The 17,275-nt window shown below is 49.9% G+C and overlaps 2 protein-coding genes across 2 annotated transcripts; both read right to left on the minus strand.

The window, feature by feature from the left end:
• Nucleotides 1-3,150: 3,150 nt before the first annotated feature.
• On the minus strand, nt 3,151-3,912 carry LOC121595720 (uncharacterized protein K02A2.6-like). Its single transcript, XM_041919901.1, has one exon. It carries the CDS (start codon nt 3,910-3,912, stop codon nt 3,151-3,153), a length of 762 nt encoding a protein of 253 aa, XP_041775835.1.
• A 69-nt stretch (nt 3,913-3,981) lies between these two features.
• Nucleotides 3,982-6,654, minus strand: LOC121595721 (uncharacterized protein K02A2.6-like). The gene has a single exon (XM_041919902.1). The coding sequence runs from the start codon at nt 6,313-6,315 to the stop codon at nt 3,982-3,984; it is 2,334 nt and encodes a 777-aa protein (XP_041775836.1). The 5' UTR covers nt 6,316-6,654.
• Nucleotides 6,655-17,275: the final 10,621 nt, after the last annotated feature.

Genomic DNA, 17,275 nt, shown 5'->3' on the forward strand with positions numbered 1-17,275 from the left:
GGCCATTTTCTTATAGGAACGTCATTGTTAGCCCTACCCGATCAGAATGTGTTAGAAGTTCCTATGAATAGGTTGAAACTAAAAGATCAGTTGCAACAGATTGTTCAAGATCATTGGAGAAGATGGCGGGTAGAATATATAGGAGAGTTGCATAATTCTTACCAGAAGAATAGGGCAGTGCACCAGCTGAGCAAAGGTCATATGGTAATGCTGAAGGAAGAGGATAAGGTTAGTGGAGAGTGGTCTATGGCGAGGGTAGTAGATACTCATCCAGGGAAAGACAGCCAGCGTGGTGCGAGTAGTTACAGTTAGAACAGCGAAAGGGATCTACAAACGACCAGTGTCCAAGGTATGCCTTTTACCTTTTGAGAGAGAGATAGGAGATTTTTTTGAGAATTAAAAATTGTTCAATTTTGGTGGCCGCCATGTTAGGATTCATGCATAATTTGAATTAACGGAATGAGGAGCTACCGTTGTGCGGGTTTTTGTCAGTTGGGAACGGATAGGATTATGTCCGTCAGGAACGACAGGTTCTAGAGAAGGGTATATAAGAAGTCTGAATTTTGTATCGTCCTCTTTTTGCACTGCAATTTCGCTAAAATAAAAAACACAACGTAGGAAAACAGACCCAATCTTTGGTCCCAACAGTTACAATTGGATACTGCTTCTGATATAACGGTAATAGGACAGCAGTCCTGGAGACAGATAGGCGAACCGCAATTGAATAGGCCAACAGTGAAGGCACTAACAGCAGCAGGCACGAATTTTGAACTAATCGAAGAGTTCTCGGCGAATATCATAATTCATGGTGTTGAACGTTTTGCAGTAATTCGGGTGGCAAAAGCAGACGTAAAGCTGTTAGGTGCAGATGTGATCGAACTTTTCGAGTTGTGGTCCGTGCCAATGAATGTATTTTGCAACAATATCAGTAATAATTCAGCAAAGATGACGATAATAAGTCTCCAAAGGCAGTTTCCAGAATTTTTCAATGGAACAGGAGTATGTAAAAAAGTTCAGGTGCAATTAAAACTTCGAGATGATGTTACCCCTGTTTTTCGACCCAAAAGGCCAGTGGCCTATGCTATGAGAGAAGTAGTCGAAAAGGAATTAGATAGATTTGAGCAAAACGGTGTGATTACTCCCATTAACTATTCAGACTGGGCAGCGCCGGTTGTGGTTGTGCGCAAATCTAACGGAAAGATACGTATATGCGGTGATTACTCGACAGGTTTAAATCAGGCACTTCAAGCACACGAGTATCCCCTTCCAATTCCGGAGGAATTTTTTACCAAACTGGCACAATGCAATATTTTTACAACCATAGACCTTTCTGATGCTTTTGCACAAGTCCCAGTAGAAGAACAATATAGGCCAGTACTGAGTATAAATACACATCGTGGCTTATACCAATACAACCGCCTTCCGCCAGGAATAAAAGTAGCCCCTGCAATATTCCAACAGCTTATAGATACAATGATAGCAGGCATGGTAAAGGTATGCGGGTACATGGATGATTTGATAGTTGGAGGTGTGACACAAGAAGAACACGACACGAATGTGAAAGAAGTTTTAAGCCGCATTAAGGAATACGGATTCACAATCCGAGCGGATAAATGTGTATTTGGCATGAAGCAAATCCGATATCTTGGTCACATTATAGATGGAAAAGGTATTCGTCCAGACCCGGCAAAGATCGAAGCAATTTTAAACCTACCACCGCCAACAGATATATCAGGGCTTCGTTCGTTTATTGGAGCTATTAATTATTACGGCAAATTTGTGCCCAAAATGAGAGACCTCCGCTACCCTTTAGACAGTCTACTCAAGCATGGTGAGCATTTTCAATGGTCAAAGCAATGCGAGGAAAGTTTTCAAGCATTTAAGAAAACTCTCTCTTCAGACCTATTACTCACGCATTATGATCCTAAGGCAGACATCATAGTCTCAGCCGACGCGTCATCAGTTGGTCTAGGCGCCACATTAAGCCACAAGTTTCGAGACGGCAGCGTCAAAGTCGTTCAGCATGCATCAAGGGCACTGACAGAGACAGAAAAGAAGTACAGTCAGATAGATCGCGAAGGACTAGCGATAGTATTTGCAGTGACAAAGTTTCACAAAATGATATATGGGCGTCATTTCAAGCTACAAACAGATCATAGACCGTTACTCCAAATTTTTGGTTCAAAGAAGGGAATTCCAGTGTACACAGCAAATAGATTACAAAGATTTGCCCTTACATTACAACTATATGATTTCGATATTGATTACGTTCGCACTGATCATTTTGGAGATGCTGATTTATTATCAAGATTAATCAAAAAGCGAACTCAGCCGGAGGAGGAGTATATCGTAGCAAGTATTGAGTTGGAAAAAGATATACGATCAGTAGCCGTGAGCTCGTTATGTACGCTTCCGTTAAACTTCAGAGATGTTGCAAACGCCACTCAAACAGACAAATTATTACGAAAAGTATATCAGTATATTCAGCAAGGTTGGCCAGAAAATAATACTTTTGGGTTGGAGTTTGCTCGATATTACAGCAGAAAAGATGCACTCTCCATAGTGGATGGAAGTATTTTATTTGGTGAAAGGCTTGTTATTCCACAGAGTCTGCAAAAGAGATGTTTAGAGCAGTTTCACCAAGGGCATCCGGGAGTGCACCGAATGAAGGCGTTGGCACGCAGTTATGTATATTGGCCCACCTTAGATAGAGACATTGCTGAATGTGTGAGTACGTGCTCATCTTGTGCAGCTGCAGCCAAGTCACCTCCACACGAGGTCCCATTGCCTTGGGAGAAAACAATAGTACCATGGCAGAGAGTCCATGTGGACTACGCAGGTCCCATTTTTTATGTTCTTTCGATCGCAGAGGTGGTCGAATAAAACTCACGCGTTACTAATAAATTTACTAACGTATGTATTCAACTTCACTCGGTTACAATTGGTGTTGGCTTCGAGCACGCTTCCTTGCTGACCGCTAGTTCTTCAGTGGGCGCTGGTGTTTGGCGGTCAACGTCCGTGACCGCGCAACCGATGACCCCCGGATCGATCACACGCATACATTGACGGATGATGCTTTGCTGTCATCCGTGAGTTACCGCCGTGAATGCGTCCGGGCCAGGTTAGCTCACAACATCTCCCCCCTTTTAATTACGGACGATACCCCTCGAGCCTACGCGGAAGTCTTCTAAGCCTAGAAGACCGGCGTGGCGACCGTATCGGCTGCTGGCGTCTTGTAGTAGCGAACGGGATTGGGCGTGGAGATGGTTGTGTGGGTGACGCGCTAGTTTGATGGTCCGTCAAGGGAACAGAACTCGATTCCGCTACCGTGCTGTCCGTCAGCAGATCAAACGGCAAATGATCTATGTCCACGTCCTCGCTGGAAGCCCCCACGGCCGAATCACGTTTTCGCAGCTGGTTCACATGGCGCCTGTGAACCCGTTGATTGTTCGTCTGCACCTCGAACATAACGCTGCCCAACTCTCGTATGATTTGCGCCGGAACCCACTTCCATGAATTCCGCGCATAGAACTTGGCGTAGACGAGGTCACCGCGCTGAAATCGTCTATCCAAGTTGGCCGGTTCTGCTTGCGCTGCAGGTGGAGGTTTCAGCAGTTCCAACGCTGTTCGCATTTTTCTGCCTAGCATGGCTTCAGCTGGCGACTGCATGTCCGGCAAAATAGCGTTGGGGTTTGACCGGTAGCTCGCCAGAAAAACGTCAAGCGCTTCGTCCTGCGTTGTTCCCCCTTCCTGGATCTTCCTCATCGACCGCTTGAAGGTGTCAACAAAGCGCTCCGCCTGCCCATTCGATTGCGGATGGAATGGCGCAGTTGTGACGTGTTGTACACCGCGACTACTGCAATACTCCGAAAACTCAGCGCTTACAAATTGTGGCCCGTTGTCGCTCACCATCGTTTCCGGGTATCCAAATCTCGCAAAGATTGACCTCAGTATCGCGATCGTTGCTGCTGATGTGGTACTTCACGTTCGTATCACCTCTGGCCACTTGGTAAACGCGTCTACCACGATCAGAAAATAGTCACCATCGATTGGCCCAGCGAAATCGATGTGAATACGTTCCCAAGGTTTCTGTGTCGCTGGCCAGGGAACAGGTTTCTCGCGAGGTGAAGTCTTCGCCGCTATCGCACAAGCGTGGCATCCCTTTACGTGCTCCGTTATGTCCTTATCAACGGATGGCCAGTACACGTAACTCCGGGCCTTCGACTTCATTCGCTGGATACCGGGGTGCCCTTCATGTAGTTGCTTCAAGCAACGCTGCTGCAGCTTGCTAGGGATCACCACTCTTTCCCCAAACAAAATGCAACCACGCACCGTGGTTAGGGCTTCGCTTCTGTGGTAAAAGCAAGCCAGCTCTGCAGCATACGCGACATTTTGGGGCCACCCTTCCATGATGTATCCGTAAACCTTCTTCAGGACAGGGTCGGACTCCGTGGCCTTCGCAACGTCTCTAAAATTGAGTGGAAATATATTAATACAGTATGATGCTATGGAACTTACATCATTTTCCAACTCAGCTCTTGCGATTACGTATTCCGGATCCGGTTTTGCGTGCTCGTGTATCAACCTTGAGAGCACGCCCGCATTGCCAAACTTATCGGTTTGCACGTACTCGATGGTAAAATCGTACATCAGCAACTGCAATGCAAACCGCTGCAACCTATTTGCCGTGTACACTGGTATACCCTTATGTGACCCGAAAATCCGCAACAAGGGTCGATGATCGGTTTGCAGTCGGAAATGGCGCCCAAACAGCATCTTATGAAACTTTTTCACAGCAAATATAATCGCCAAACCTTCGCGGTCAATTTGGCTATAATTTGCTTCAGCCTTCGTAAGGGCTCTCGATGCGTGCTGGACAACCTTCAGCGAGCCATCCGCGTACCTGTGGCTTATGGTCGCGCCTAGTCCAACCGACGATGCATCGGCAGAGACCACTATCTCTGCATTCGGGTCGTAGTGCGTCAGCAGCAAGTCGGATGCTAACAGGTCTTTGAACCTGTTAAAAGCATTTGCGCACTCCCGTGTCCAAACAAATTTGGTGTCGTTTTTGAGCAATGCATCCAGCGGGTATCGCAATTCTCGCATCTTTGGTACAAATTTGCCGTAATAATTCACAGCACCCAGAAAGGACCGAACCTCACTAACGTTCGTCGGTGCTGGCATCTTCAGGATCGCATCTATTTTCGCTGGGTTTGGTCTGAGACCCTGTCTGTCGATAACAAAACCCAGGTACTCTATCCTTGGCATTTTAAACGAACACTTTTCCGCTCGGATTGTAAATCCGTACTCCTTTATGCGCCGGAAAAGGTTGAGCAAATTCTCATCGTGCTCGCGTTCTGTTTTGCCAACAACAACTACATCATCCATGTACCCAGATGTACATTTTAGGCCGGAGAGCATTGCATCGATGAGTTGCTGGAACGCGGCTGGAGCAATTTTAATGCCAGGCGGTAGACGGTTGTAATGGTACAATCCGCGATGCGTGTTAATCGTCAGGAGTGGACGATATTCCTCTTTAATTTGTACCTGCAAGAATGCATCCGTTAGATCGATTTTTGAAAAATACTTGCATTGTGCCAGTTTTGCAAAAATATCCTCTGGGAGTGGGAGTGGATATTCGTACGATTGAAGAGCTGCATTCAACCCAGTTGAATAATCTCCACAAATCCGCACGCTGCCGTTCTGCTTCCTCACCACCACAATTGGGGCCGCCCAGTCCGAATAATCCACCGGAGTAATCACCCCTAGATCCTCTAAGCGATCGAGCTCCTTGTCCACCGTTGCTCGCATCGCGTACGCTACCGGGCGCTTGGGACAAAACACAGAACGGTGATTTGGCTTGAGCTGAATCTGTACATTCGCCTTGGTGCACAATCCGTTGCCTTTAAACAATGCAGGGAATCGGCTCTCCCATTTCACTCCCTCTGCTTCCACCTTGTTGCAAAACTGGTCCATGGGGACGGCACCGAGCTCGAACGTTGCTATCATATCGGCCCCCAAAAGATGCAAGGCCGAGTCCATAACGCGTATAACAGCAGACCGCGTTCTGTCACCGATCGTTATCTGTGCCTCGAATTCACCATCCAATTCAAGGCGGGACCCAGATGCTGTTTTTGCGTGGACTGTTACCGGCTTCAGTGTTGGCTTACCCAGCTGCTGCCACGTTTCTCGTCCGATTACTGTAATATCCGATCCAGTGTCAAGCTGCAGGCGGACCCTGTTACTGTTGATGAAAATGTTAACAAATTTTCTAGCTTGCTGGACATTACAAACATTGACCGTCACCGTACGCATGTCCACCGACGTGCGTTTTTTTTCTTGTACTTCCCCTTTTTGTTGCCTCTTTTCTGCTGGTTGCAAAAACCTTCTCGGTGACCGGTTACGTTACAATCGCGACACTTGTGCAGAGCATATGAGCACTCACTTGCCCAATGAGCGTCTCCACATAACCAACACGGCCCAGGTGGTTTGTTTACATTATCACTGTTCCTCGTATGCTGGTACTGCTTTCTTTGTTTCCACTTGCTCGCCTGCTGTTGTGCATTGCTTCTACCTCTTAGTGCTAGGATTTGCTCCTCCGCCTGAGTAGCGATCATGGCGCTATCCACCTTCAAGCTGGAGATTCGCTCACACTCAGCGGAGAGCTGCTCTAGCGTGACGTCGATTCTCTCCTCGATACGAGAGAGAAGTCTCGTGCGCACGTCCGCATCAGCATCATCCTTTAAGCCGCACACTAATATCAGGCATTTGAACTGCTCCTCGCTCATTGCGGACAGCTGAAAGTTGACGCAGGAGCGGTTCACGCGGCAAACAAACGACACAAAATCCTCCGTACAGGATTTCGTTAGCTGCAAACACTTGTAGCGCTTACTCACAAGCGTTTCAGCTCTCCCAAAAAGAGCCTTCAGCTTTTTCACCGTTTCATCGAACGGTATCTCCCGAGGAACGCTGGGCAGGATGAAACTAGCGTAGCGTGCGTGCTCCGCAGGGCCTAACTTGCGCACCAGTAAGCGCACCTTTGCTGCATCGTCGAGGCGGGAGGCATCCTGTGCGAACAGGTCCTCGTAGCGCGCGAACCACGTATCGAAAGTTATTTCGGATTCCGCCTCGTACCGGAACTCGGTGATGCTACCCGACAACGCATCAATAATCAACTCCGGATTACTGGGGGCAATGACCTGCGTCGGGAAGGCCTGGCTTTGCTGGTTTGTAACTTGTGACTGCTGCAATACTTGCGTGATTAGTTGCTGCTGTTGCTGCATCTGTTGCTGCACCTGCTGCTGCTGCTGCTGCATCTGCTGTTGCATTAACTGCATCATCTGCATCAGCATCGCAGAATCGGGTGACTGCGCCGGCACTGATGATGACGCAGCAAAATGCTGTAGCGATGGCTGCCCCGCTGCATTCTGCGATGGCAGATTCACCGTTGGCACAACATTCTCGTTCGCGGGTGGAAAAATTTGCTTTCCCGTAGCAAAACCAGTCGAACGCAGCAAGGATGATCTTCGCTGCTCTCCTTCCATGGGGAAATCCGATGCACCGTTTTCGCTTGTGCTCATCGTTCTGTGTTTTGCTCGCGGGCGCGTAATTTTTCGAACAGCACAAGCTTCACTCACAGTCGAAATGCAATGAAAAAAAAATCGCGTTTTTTTTAAGTCGCTTTTTTTTACTCGTCGCCACTTTTATGTTCTTTCGATCGCAGAGGTGGTCGAATAAAACTCACGCGTTACTAATAAATTTACTAACGTATGTATTCAACTTCACTCGGTTACAATTGGTGTTGGCTTCGAGCACGCTTCCTTGCTGACCGCTAGTTCTTCAGTGCGCGCTGGTGTTTGGCGGTCAACGTCCGTGACCGCGCAACCGATGACCCCCGGATCGATCACACGCATACATTGACGGATGATGCTTTGCTGTCATCCGTGAGTTACCGCCGTGAATGCGTCCGGGCCAGGTTAGCTCACAACACCATTGACGGGGATCATTTTCTAATTGTTGTGGATGCTTACACAAAATGGCCTGAGATAGTTAAAACAAATAGTATCACAACTGCAGCAACGGTAGCTATACTAAGAGGTTTATTCGCTAGGTTTGGAATGCCAACTATACTAGTCACAGATAACGGAACACAATTTACAAGCGAAACATTTAATGATTTTTGCACAGCGCACGGAGTACATCATATAAGAACAGCACCCTTTCATCCGCAATCGAACGGTCAAGCCGAGCGTTTTGTCGATACATTCAAGAGAGCACTAGTGAAAATCAGAAACGGAGACACGTCTCTGCAAGAAGCAATTGATATATTCTTATTGGCTTATAGAACCACACCAAACGCACAATTGCAAGAATGCAAAACGCCAGCAGAAGCAATGTTTGGAAGGAGATTAAGAACAAGTTTCGAACTGTTGCGTCCACCAACATAATCCCAGTACAGATCATTCGATACAGAGCTAAGAGCATTTGCAATTAACGATCCAGTGTATGTAAAGGTGTACAAGCGGAATTCGTGGAGTTGGACTCCAGCAGTAATTATCAAACGATGCGGAAACGTTATGTATTTAGTCAAAACCAATGCGCAACAAAGAGTATTAAGAAGCCATGTAAATCAGATGCGTAAAAGGGTTATATCTGGAGCTCGTCAAGCAGTAGGCACGTTGGCGAGTCGCCTGCCATTAAACGTCCTGTTGGATACTTGGGGTCTATCCACATCATCGCCTGTACCTAAGTCATCATCTTCGTCACCTAAGTCATTGTCTTCGTCACCTAAGTCATCGTCTTCGTCATCTACATCCTCGCCTGCTTCTTGGCTGTCGGCACAGTCATCATCATCATCATCATCATCGATGCCAGAACAGACAGTAGAGATTCGTCATCAGCACCAGGACAACTTCATCCCTCCAGAGCAGAGTACAGCAGAACAGATACCGCCACCTCGCCGCTCCTCTAGGCCTAGAAGAGTTCCGCGAAGGTTTGACTCGTATCAACTATCTTAAAGGGGGAGATGTTGCGGGCGCTAGCAGCGCCGCACGACATTGGTACTCTGGGTTGCCGTGACCGTGCGACAACTGTCAGACGTTTCGGTGTCAACGATCGGGAGGCTGCGATCGTGCGCGAAAGCCGATCGTGCTTCTTCGGGGTTCAGCAGCGAGGGAACACAGACGTGCCGCGGACAGTTCTTTTTAGCGTGTTAGCTTTAAGGAGTTTTGTAATATATGTTTGTAAAGTTTAAACGTTGTGTCCGGAGTTTTAATCGGCCTCCGTCCTATATCACCCCAACCCGGACAAAACATGTTTTAAGTATTTTATCCTGATGTTCGGACTAATTTATTTATTTATGCGTTAAAGAACATAAAAGAGTTTAATTCTTTAAATGATTTGGGAAATGGTTTTATGACTTTTTGGTCAGTATTATGAGAAAATCTGTGGTTTTCGGTTGGATTAAAGAAAAATCGGTAGTTTTAGAGGCTCATCTGTGAGTCGGTAGGTACAGTGGAGCGCTGTTTATCCGGACTCATCGAGACTTGACCTTGCCCGAAAGTGCGAATAACACGGATAATGAGTCAAAGAATATATTTAAGTACAAAATCTTGATGTTCGTTTGAAATTTATCTTAGGCCCCAAATACACGACGCGCGTTTCCGCGGGCGCGTTCAAACGCGTATAACAGTTCCGCAGAGATATCCGGCATGAGCTTCTCTGCGTTCCGCGGGAGCGCGTTCGAATGACATTTCATTTCTATGATTGGATTGTTATACGCGTTTCCGCGGGCGCGGAAATACTCCTCGGAACTCAATGTCACCTTTGTATTGAACTGTCATTTCTCAACAGCACGGATAAACAGATAGCCGGATAAAAGGCACCCGGATAAACGGCGCTCCACTGTACAGGCGTGCCCCGAGTTACGACCCTCTCGAGTTCTTCTTCTTCTTCTTAGTAGGTTTGATGGGATAATATTCTCCTATGCTTTCCGTCATACAGAGCCATAATCAGAGTTTTGACCATCTGTGTTGTGGATAGACGTGCCGAGCCCTGGATTCGCCGTAGCAGTTGCGCTGCTGCTGGTCGACATCCAGGAATCGACACTGCGCTCACGCACACTAATACGCCGCACTTAGCGATGCGCGCTAAGTGTGTGCAGAGCGCACCTAACGCAGGAGTGTGTAACAGGCTACCGGTCGAGCAGGGCTCCCGGTAGGGCTCACGGTGCGGCTTGTGCGCGCGGCCCCATACATCATTGTATTGTGTTTTGTATCATTTAATTCGGTTAATAAATGTGTAAAAGTGCAAACATAAAAGTGGCGACGAGGATGGGATCCTCTTGCGCAAGGAGGATCCTACAGAACCCGCGGCAGCCATCGCGTTTCGTCTGGCCTTTCTGCAGCGTCAGTGCAGCGGCCATCGCGATGGCACGGTTCCCTGTGCCTTTGGATACCGCGGAACATCGGGCCGCCGCCACCGCAGACACCGTGGCCCCGGCTGCTGTCCCATCACTGGCGACCACTGCAATGGGCAGCCGGCTACACACCACCCACTGCAGCCGCATATCAAGGGCGACGGCACATTCCGCCCCGGCTCGAGCCCTGCAGCACGTCATCGGCGAAGCAGCTATCCCGCCGCAGCTCGAGCCCAGCAACACCAACAGCAACGCGCAAGTTGCTTCGGCTGCAGCACCGCAGCACGTCATCGGCGAGGTCGCATTCCCGCCGCGGCTCGAGCCCTGCAGCACGTCATCGGTGAAGCAGCAATCCCGCCGCAGCTCGAGCCCCGCATCACCAACAGCAACGCGCAAGTTGCTTCGGCTGCCGCACCTCAGCACATCATCGGCGAGGTCGCAATCCCGCCAAGGCTCGAGTCCGCCTCATCATCGGCAACCCGCAGGTTGCCTTGACTGCAGCACGGCAGCACGTCATCGGCGAGGTCGCATTCCCGCCGCGGCTCGAGCCCCGCATCACCAACGGCGACACGTAAGTCGCCTCGGCTGCAACGCAGCAGCCTCGCATCATAGGCGACGACACATTCCGCCTCACCTGCAGCAAACCCAGCACGTCCAGCCAGAGACGCCATCGCTGTGGCCGGCCATTGCTGTCGCCGGTCATGGCCCTGCCGGTGCAAGGTTTCATCGCGGCACCACCCTCACCTCCCGGCAGGCGTAGCAGCGACGCTACAATCCGAGGACGCGAACGCGGCATCATCGCCGCCGCCCGGGACAACGGTGCACCATAGCAGACGCTCCCGAGGAAAGCGAACGCGGCATCATCGCCGCCGCCCCGGGACAACAGGTCATCATCGCAGACGCGACCCGAGGACAGCGAACGCGGCTTCATCGCCGCCGCTCCAGAAACAACAGCCGCAACCCGAGGAACGCGAACGCGGCATCATCGCCGCCGCCCGGGAACATGAGCGCAGCAGCATCACGGGCCCCACTACGTACCATCGGTCGAAGGGTGTCACCACGCTGGTATTCCGTTGTGGAATATCACCCGCGTCGGTTCGACCCTTCGGTTATTAAAAGGGGGAGATGTTGTGGATAGACGTGCCGAGCCCTGGATTCGCCGTAGCAGTTGCGCTGCTGCTGGTCGACATCCAGGAATCGACACTGCGCTCACGCACACTAATACGCCGCACTTAGCGATGCGCGCTAAGTGTGTGCAGAGCGCACCTAACGCAGGAGTGTGTAACAGGCTACCGGTCGAGCAGGGCTCCCGGTAGGGCTCACGGTGCGGCTTGTGCGCGCGGCCCCATACATCATTGTATTGTGTTTTGTATCATTTAATTCGGTTAATAAATGTGTAAAAGTGCAAACATAAAAGTGGCGACGAGGATGGGATCCTCTTGCGCAAGGAGGATCCTACAGAACCCGCGGCAGCCATCGCGTTTCGTCTGGCCTTTCTGCAGCGTCAGTGCAGCGGCCATCGCGATGGCACGGTTCCCTGTGCCTTTGGATACCGCGGAACATCGGGCCGCCGCCACCGCAGACACCGTGGCCCCGGCTGCTGTCCCATCACTGGCGACCACTGCAATGGGCAGCCGGCTACACACCACCCACTGCAGCCGCATATCAAGGGCGACGGCACATTCCGCCCCGGCTCGAGCCCTGCAGCACGTCATCGGCGAAGCAGCTATCCCGCCGCAGCTCGAGCCCAACAACACCAACAGCAACGCGCAAGTTGCTTCGGCTGCAGCACCGCAGCACGTCATCGGCGAGGTCGCATTCCCGCCGCGGCTCGAGCCCTGCAGCACGTCATCGGTGAAGCAGCAATCCCGCCGCAGCTCGAGCCCCGCATCACCAACAGCAACGCGCAAGTTGCTTCGGCTGCCGCACCTCAGCACATCATCGGCGAGGTCGCAATCCCGCCAAGGCTCGAGTCCGCCTCATCATCGGCAACCCGCAGGTTGCCTTGACTGCAGCACGGCAGCACGTCATCGGCGAGGTCGCATTCCCGCCGCGGCTCGAGCCCCGCATCACCAACGGCGACACGTAAGTCGCCTCGGCTGCAACGCAGCAGCCTCGCATCATAGGCGACGACACATTCCGCCTCACCTGCAGCAAACCCAGCACGTCCAGCCAGAGACGCCATCGCTGTGGCCGGCCATTGCTGTCGCCGGTCATGGCCCTGCCGGTGCAAGGTTTCATCGCGGCACCACCCTCACCTCCCGGCAGGCGTAGCAGCGACGCTACAATCCGAGGACGCGAACGCGGCATCATCGCCGCCGCCCGGACAACGGTGCACCATAGCAGACGCTCCCGAGGAAAGCGAACGCGGCATCATCGCCGCCGCCCCGGGACAACAGGTCATCATCGCAGACGCGACCCGAGGACAGCGAACGCGGCTTCATCGCCGCCGCTCCAGAAACAACAGCCGCAACCCGAGGAACGCGAACGCGGCATCATCGCCGCCGCCCGGGAACATGAGCGCAGCAGCATCACGGGCCCCACTACGTACCATCGGTCGAAGGGTGTCACCACGCTGGTATTCCGTTGTGGAATATCACCCACGTCGGTTCGACCCTTCGGTTATTAAAAGGGGGAGATGTTGTGGATAGACGTGCCGAGCCCTGGATTCGCCGTAGCAGTTGCGCTGCTGCTGGTCGACATCCAGGAATCGACACTGCGCTCACGCACACTAATACGCCGCACTTAGCGATGCGCGCTAAGTGTGTGCAGAGCGCACCTAACGCAGGAGTGTGTAACAGGCTACCGGTCGAGCAGGGCTCCCGGTAGGGCTCACGGTGCGGCTTGTGCGCGCGGCCCCATACATCATTGTATTGTGTTTTGTATCATTTAATTCGGTTAATAAATGTGTAAAAGTGCAAACATAAAAGTGGCGACGAGGATGGGATCCTCTTGCGCAAGGAGGATCCTACAGAACCCGCGGCAGCCATCGCGTTTCGTCTGGCCTTTCTGCAGCGTCAGTGCAGCGGCCATCGCGATGGCACGGTTCCCTGTGCCTTTGGATACCGCGGAACATCGGGCCGCCGCCACCGCAGACACCGTGGCCCCGGCTGCTGTCCCATCACTGGCGACCACTGCAATGGGCAGCCGGCTACACACCACCCACTGCAGCCGCATATCAAGGGCGACGGCACATTCCGCCCCGGCTCGAGCCCTGCAGCACGTCATCGGCGAAGCAGCTATCCCGCCGCAGCTCGAGCCCAGCAACACCAACAGCAACGCGCAAGTTGCTTCGGCTGCAGCACCGCAGCACGTCATCGGCGAGGTCGCATTCCCGCCGCGGCTCGAGCCCTGCAGCACGTCATCGGTGAAGCAGCAATCCCGCCGCAGCTCGAGCCCCGCATCACCAACAGCAACGCGCAAGTTGCTTCGGCTGCCGCACCTCAGCACATCATCGGCGAGGTCGCAATCCCGCCAAGGCTCGAGTCCGCCTCATCATCGGCAACCCGCAGGTTGCCTTGACTGCAGCACGGCAGCACGTCATCGGCGAGGTCGCATTCCCGCCGCGGCTCGAGCCCCGCATCACCAACGGCGACACGTAAGTCGCCTCGGCTGCAACGCAGCAGCCTCGCATCATAGGCGACGACACATTCCGCCTCACCTGCAGCAAACCCAGCACGTCCAGCCAGAGACGCCATCGCTGTGGCCGGCCATTGCTGTCGCCGGTCATGGCCCTGCCGGTGCAAGGTTTCATCGCGGCACCACCCTCACCTCCCGGCAGGCGTAGCAGCGACGCTACAATCCGAGGATGCGAACGCGGCATCATCGCCGCCGCCCGGGACAACGGTGCACCATAGCAGACGCTCCCGAGGAAAGCGAACGCGGCATCATCGCCGCCGCCCCGGGACAACAGGTCATCATCGCAGACGCGACCCGAGGACAGCGAACGCGGCTTCATCGCCGCCGCTCCAGAAACAACAGCCGCAACCCGAGGAACGCGAACGCGGCATCATCGCCGCCGCCCGGGAACATGAGCGCAGCAGCATCACGGGCCCCACTACGTACCATCGGTCGAAGGGTGTCACCACGCTGGTATTCCGTTGTGGAATATCACCCGCGTCGGTTCGACCCTTCGGTTATTAAAAGGGGGAGATGTTGTGGATAGACGTGCCGAGCCCTGGATTCGCCGTAGCAGTTGCGCTGCTGCTGGTCGACATCCAGGAATCGACACTGCGCTCACGCACACTAATACGCCGCACTTAGCGATGCGCGCTAAGTGTGTGCAGAGCGCACCTAACGCAGGAGTGTGTAACAGGCTACCGGTCGAGCAGGGCTCCCGGTAGGGCTCACGGTGCGGCTTGTGCACGCGGCCCCATACATCATTGTATTGTGTTTTGTATCATTTAATTCGGTTAATAAATGTGTAAAAGTGCAAACATAAAAATCTGTTTATAGGAGGGGGATTCAGGGTCCATTCTCCTTTTCTGTGTTCTCTTCTTTGGTTTACAGATTATTGTTGATTTCTTGTGGCTTTTGATTTTTCCGAAAACCCTTTCAAGTTAAGACGATTCGCAGAAACGACGTTTTTTATTTTGACACTCAAAAGTTGTCATTGACAAGAAATTGATGTTTTTTTTTTAATTTCTAGGCTGATAACCGTTATACACACATTTCCAAAGATTCCAAAACTACCCGATCTTAAATATCGATATTGTGAACGGCCTTTGGAATATAATTATTACATTAACGAACATTATTTTAAATAAAATACACGATATCGAAGATTCCAACTCTTCAACTTCGGTTATAAACTTTGTACAGTCATTATCCGATATACGCTATCGTACGGGACCGAGCGCAATAGCGTCCCAAGCGCCACAGATTAAGCTTAAACGACTGGAAAATTGAATATCCATATGAAAAAATGAAAGCTCCACAGCTTCATTGGTTTGATCAATAGATGGCGTATTACAACTCATCATTATATTGCTATCCTGTTCTTGCAATGTGTTTCGACAAGTTTCATCTTATCATGACCTATATAGCTGTTGTGGACAGACCGCTGCCTCATCCTGAGGGCTCACTGTTGACAGCAGGGCTGTCATCCTGTGACGTCCTCAGTGAGGATCGCGGCGCGAGAAGAACCAGCCGTCTTCTCCCCGCATTGCGTGTTATTGTGTGGTATTATTTATTATTGTAAACGGTTGAACATATACCAAAGATAGTGATAAAATACATATTCTGTTTGTGCCGTACACCACCGTCTTCATGTTTGTTTTGTGCGGACACAACAATAGCCTTATAACTTTCTGAGCAAAAATCTATGTGAATGGTCGTGTGGTCAGATACGTGGGTATCAACACCAACGACCATAACTCAATTCTCACTTTCTTCAGTACTGGTGGTTTCCGTTGGAGTTTAGTAATTAAACAATTGTATCGCCGTTCTAGTTCTAGCGATGCATAACTTCAATGCGAAACCATACAACAGTACAGAGGAAATGAGAAAGCTCTCCTCCAAGCGATGAAGCTCAACTGGTTGGGGTATCCCACCAACAGAGAGCGCCACCAGCTTTTTTGCTATTTTTAGAATGAATGAGTCGTTTGCCGTCTGCTAAACGAAGTCTTTCTATATTCCGTTTAGGTAGAGAACTTGAGTCGTTTAGAAGCCGTTTAGTGGTCGTTTAGTGGATTTGTGGCACTTGGGGTATCTCGAGTTTTCGCGTATAGCGGATTTGTATGGAAAAATAGTTTACACTACCAGTTCGAGGGTTGAAAAATATCGCCACAGAGTTTTGCATTAAAGTTTTTCGTTGTAAAACAGGTATCTTTTTCAAAGTATTGAAATATTTGCAAAAACACATGGAGCTGTCAAATTTAGAGCAATCGCGTACTGCGAATTCGCGTATATCGAGTATCGCGTACTGCGGATAATTGCTGTATTCATATATATTCGACATACAGTGGCCGGCAAAATAAAGTGGCCACTACATACAATTTTACATGTTTTATTTTTTTTTTGCTTGAAAAATGAAGTTATTGTACTGGTTTATTTTTTAAAACATTGTTCTTCATATGCTTAAGAATGCGCAGTACCATAGCATGACAAAAATGAGAAGTTTGCTTCAAAAAAATATTTTTTTTTTCAAAATTGATAAAAATCATTGTGCCAAAATAAAGTGCCCACTTTATTCATTCTACAGAAAATATTTTTTTTTTTTATTTTAACAAATATAATACCAAATTTAAAATGTATATGCATTTTTCTCGCATTCTTTACATGTTCGAGGATCTTTGACGTAATTTATTTTGTTTTTATCTGCACATATTTGGCGTTGGTTCTTCCTAAGAGTATTTCAGAGCATCAACATATTTTGTTTTTCTTAATCACGTCTTTTTACCACATTTGCATTAAAATGTGCACACTAAATCTCGATAAGATTAAAAGTAAGACTAAGTGAGAGCCATTAAAGGAGTTTTATTCGATTTGATTAAAAAAAATCTTCGTGTATAACTTGAGTCGTCTTCTTGTTGTAACATCAATTTATTTACTAACTCCGTATTTTTCACAGAAAACAGATAAATTCACATAGTATGCTTATATAGGTATTAGCTTTCATTACGCGGTCGATTTAAGCCATGCTACCCACTTCTCGTATAGGAATCCCCTCCCTGGTCATCACATTGCACTTTTCATACATATTGGTTTGTTATATCGCGTCTAGATATGTTTGAACATCAGTTCTAATTTGGACTCATCTGTCCAAATATCAGTTTTTCAACAATTTAACGATATATCTGCATGTTCTTGATCATATTGAAGCCAATTGGCTTTGTTAGTCTTGCTGTAGATCGGACA

Source organism: Anopheles merus, chromosome 3R (assembly GCF_017562075.2).
Source record: "Anopheles merus strain MAF chromosome 3R, AmerM5.1, whole genome shotgun sequence".
NCBI classification, from domain to species: Eukaryota; Metazoa; Arthropoda; class Insecta; order Diptera; family Culicidae; genus Anopheles; species Anopheles merus.

Bases quoted from the DNA above. Each gene is read 5' to 3' on its own strand.
- LOC121595720 (XM_041919901.1), bottom strand. From the start codon at position 3,912: ATGGTGAGCGACAACGGGCCACAATTTGTAAGCGCTGAGTTTTCGGAG.
- LOC121595721 (XM_041919902.1), bottom strand. From the start codon at position 6,315: ATGCGTACGGTGACGGTCAATGTTTGTAATGTCCAGCAAGCTAGAAAA.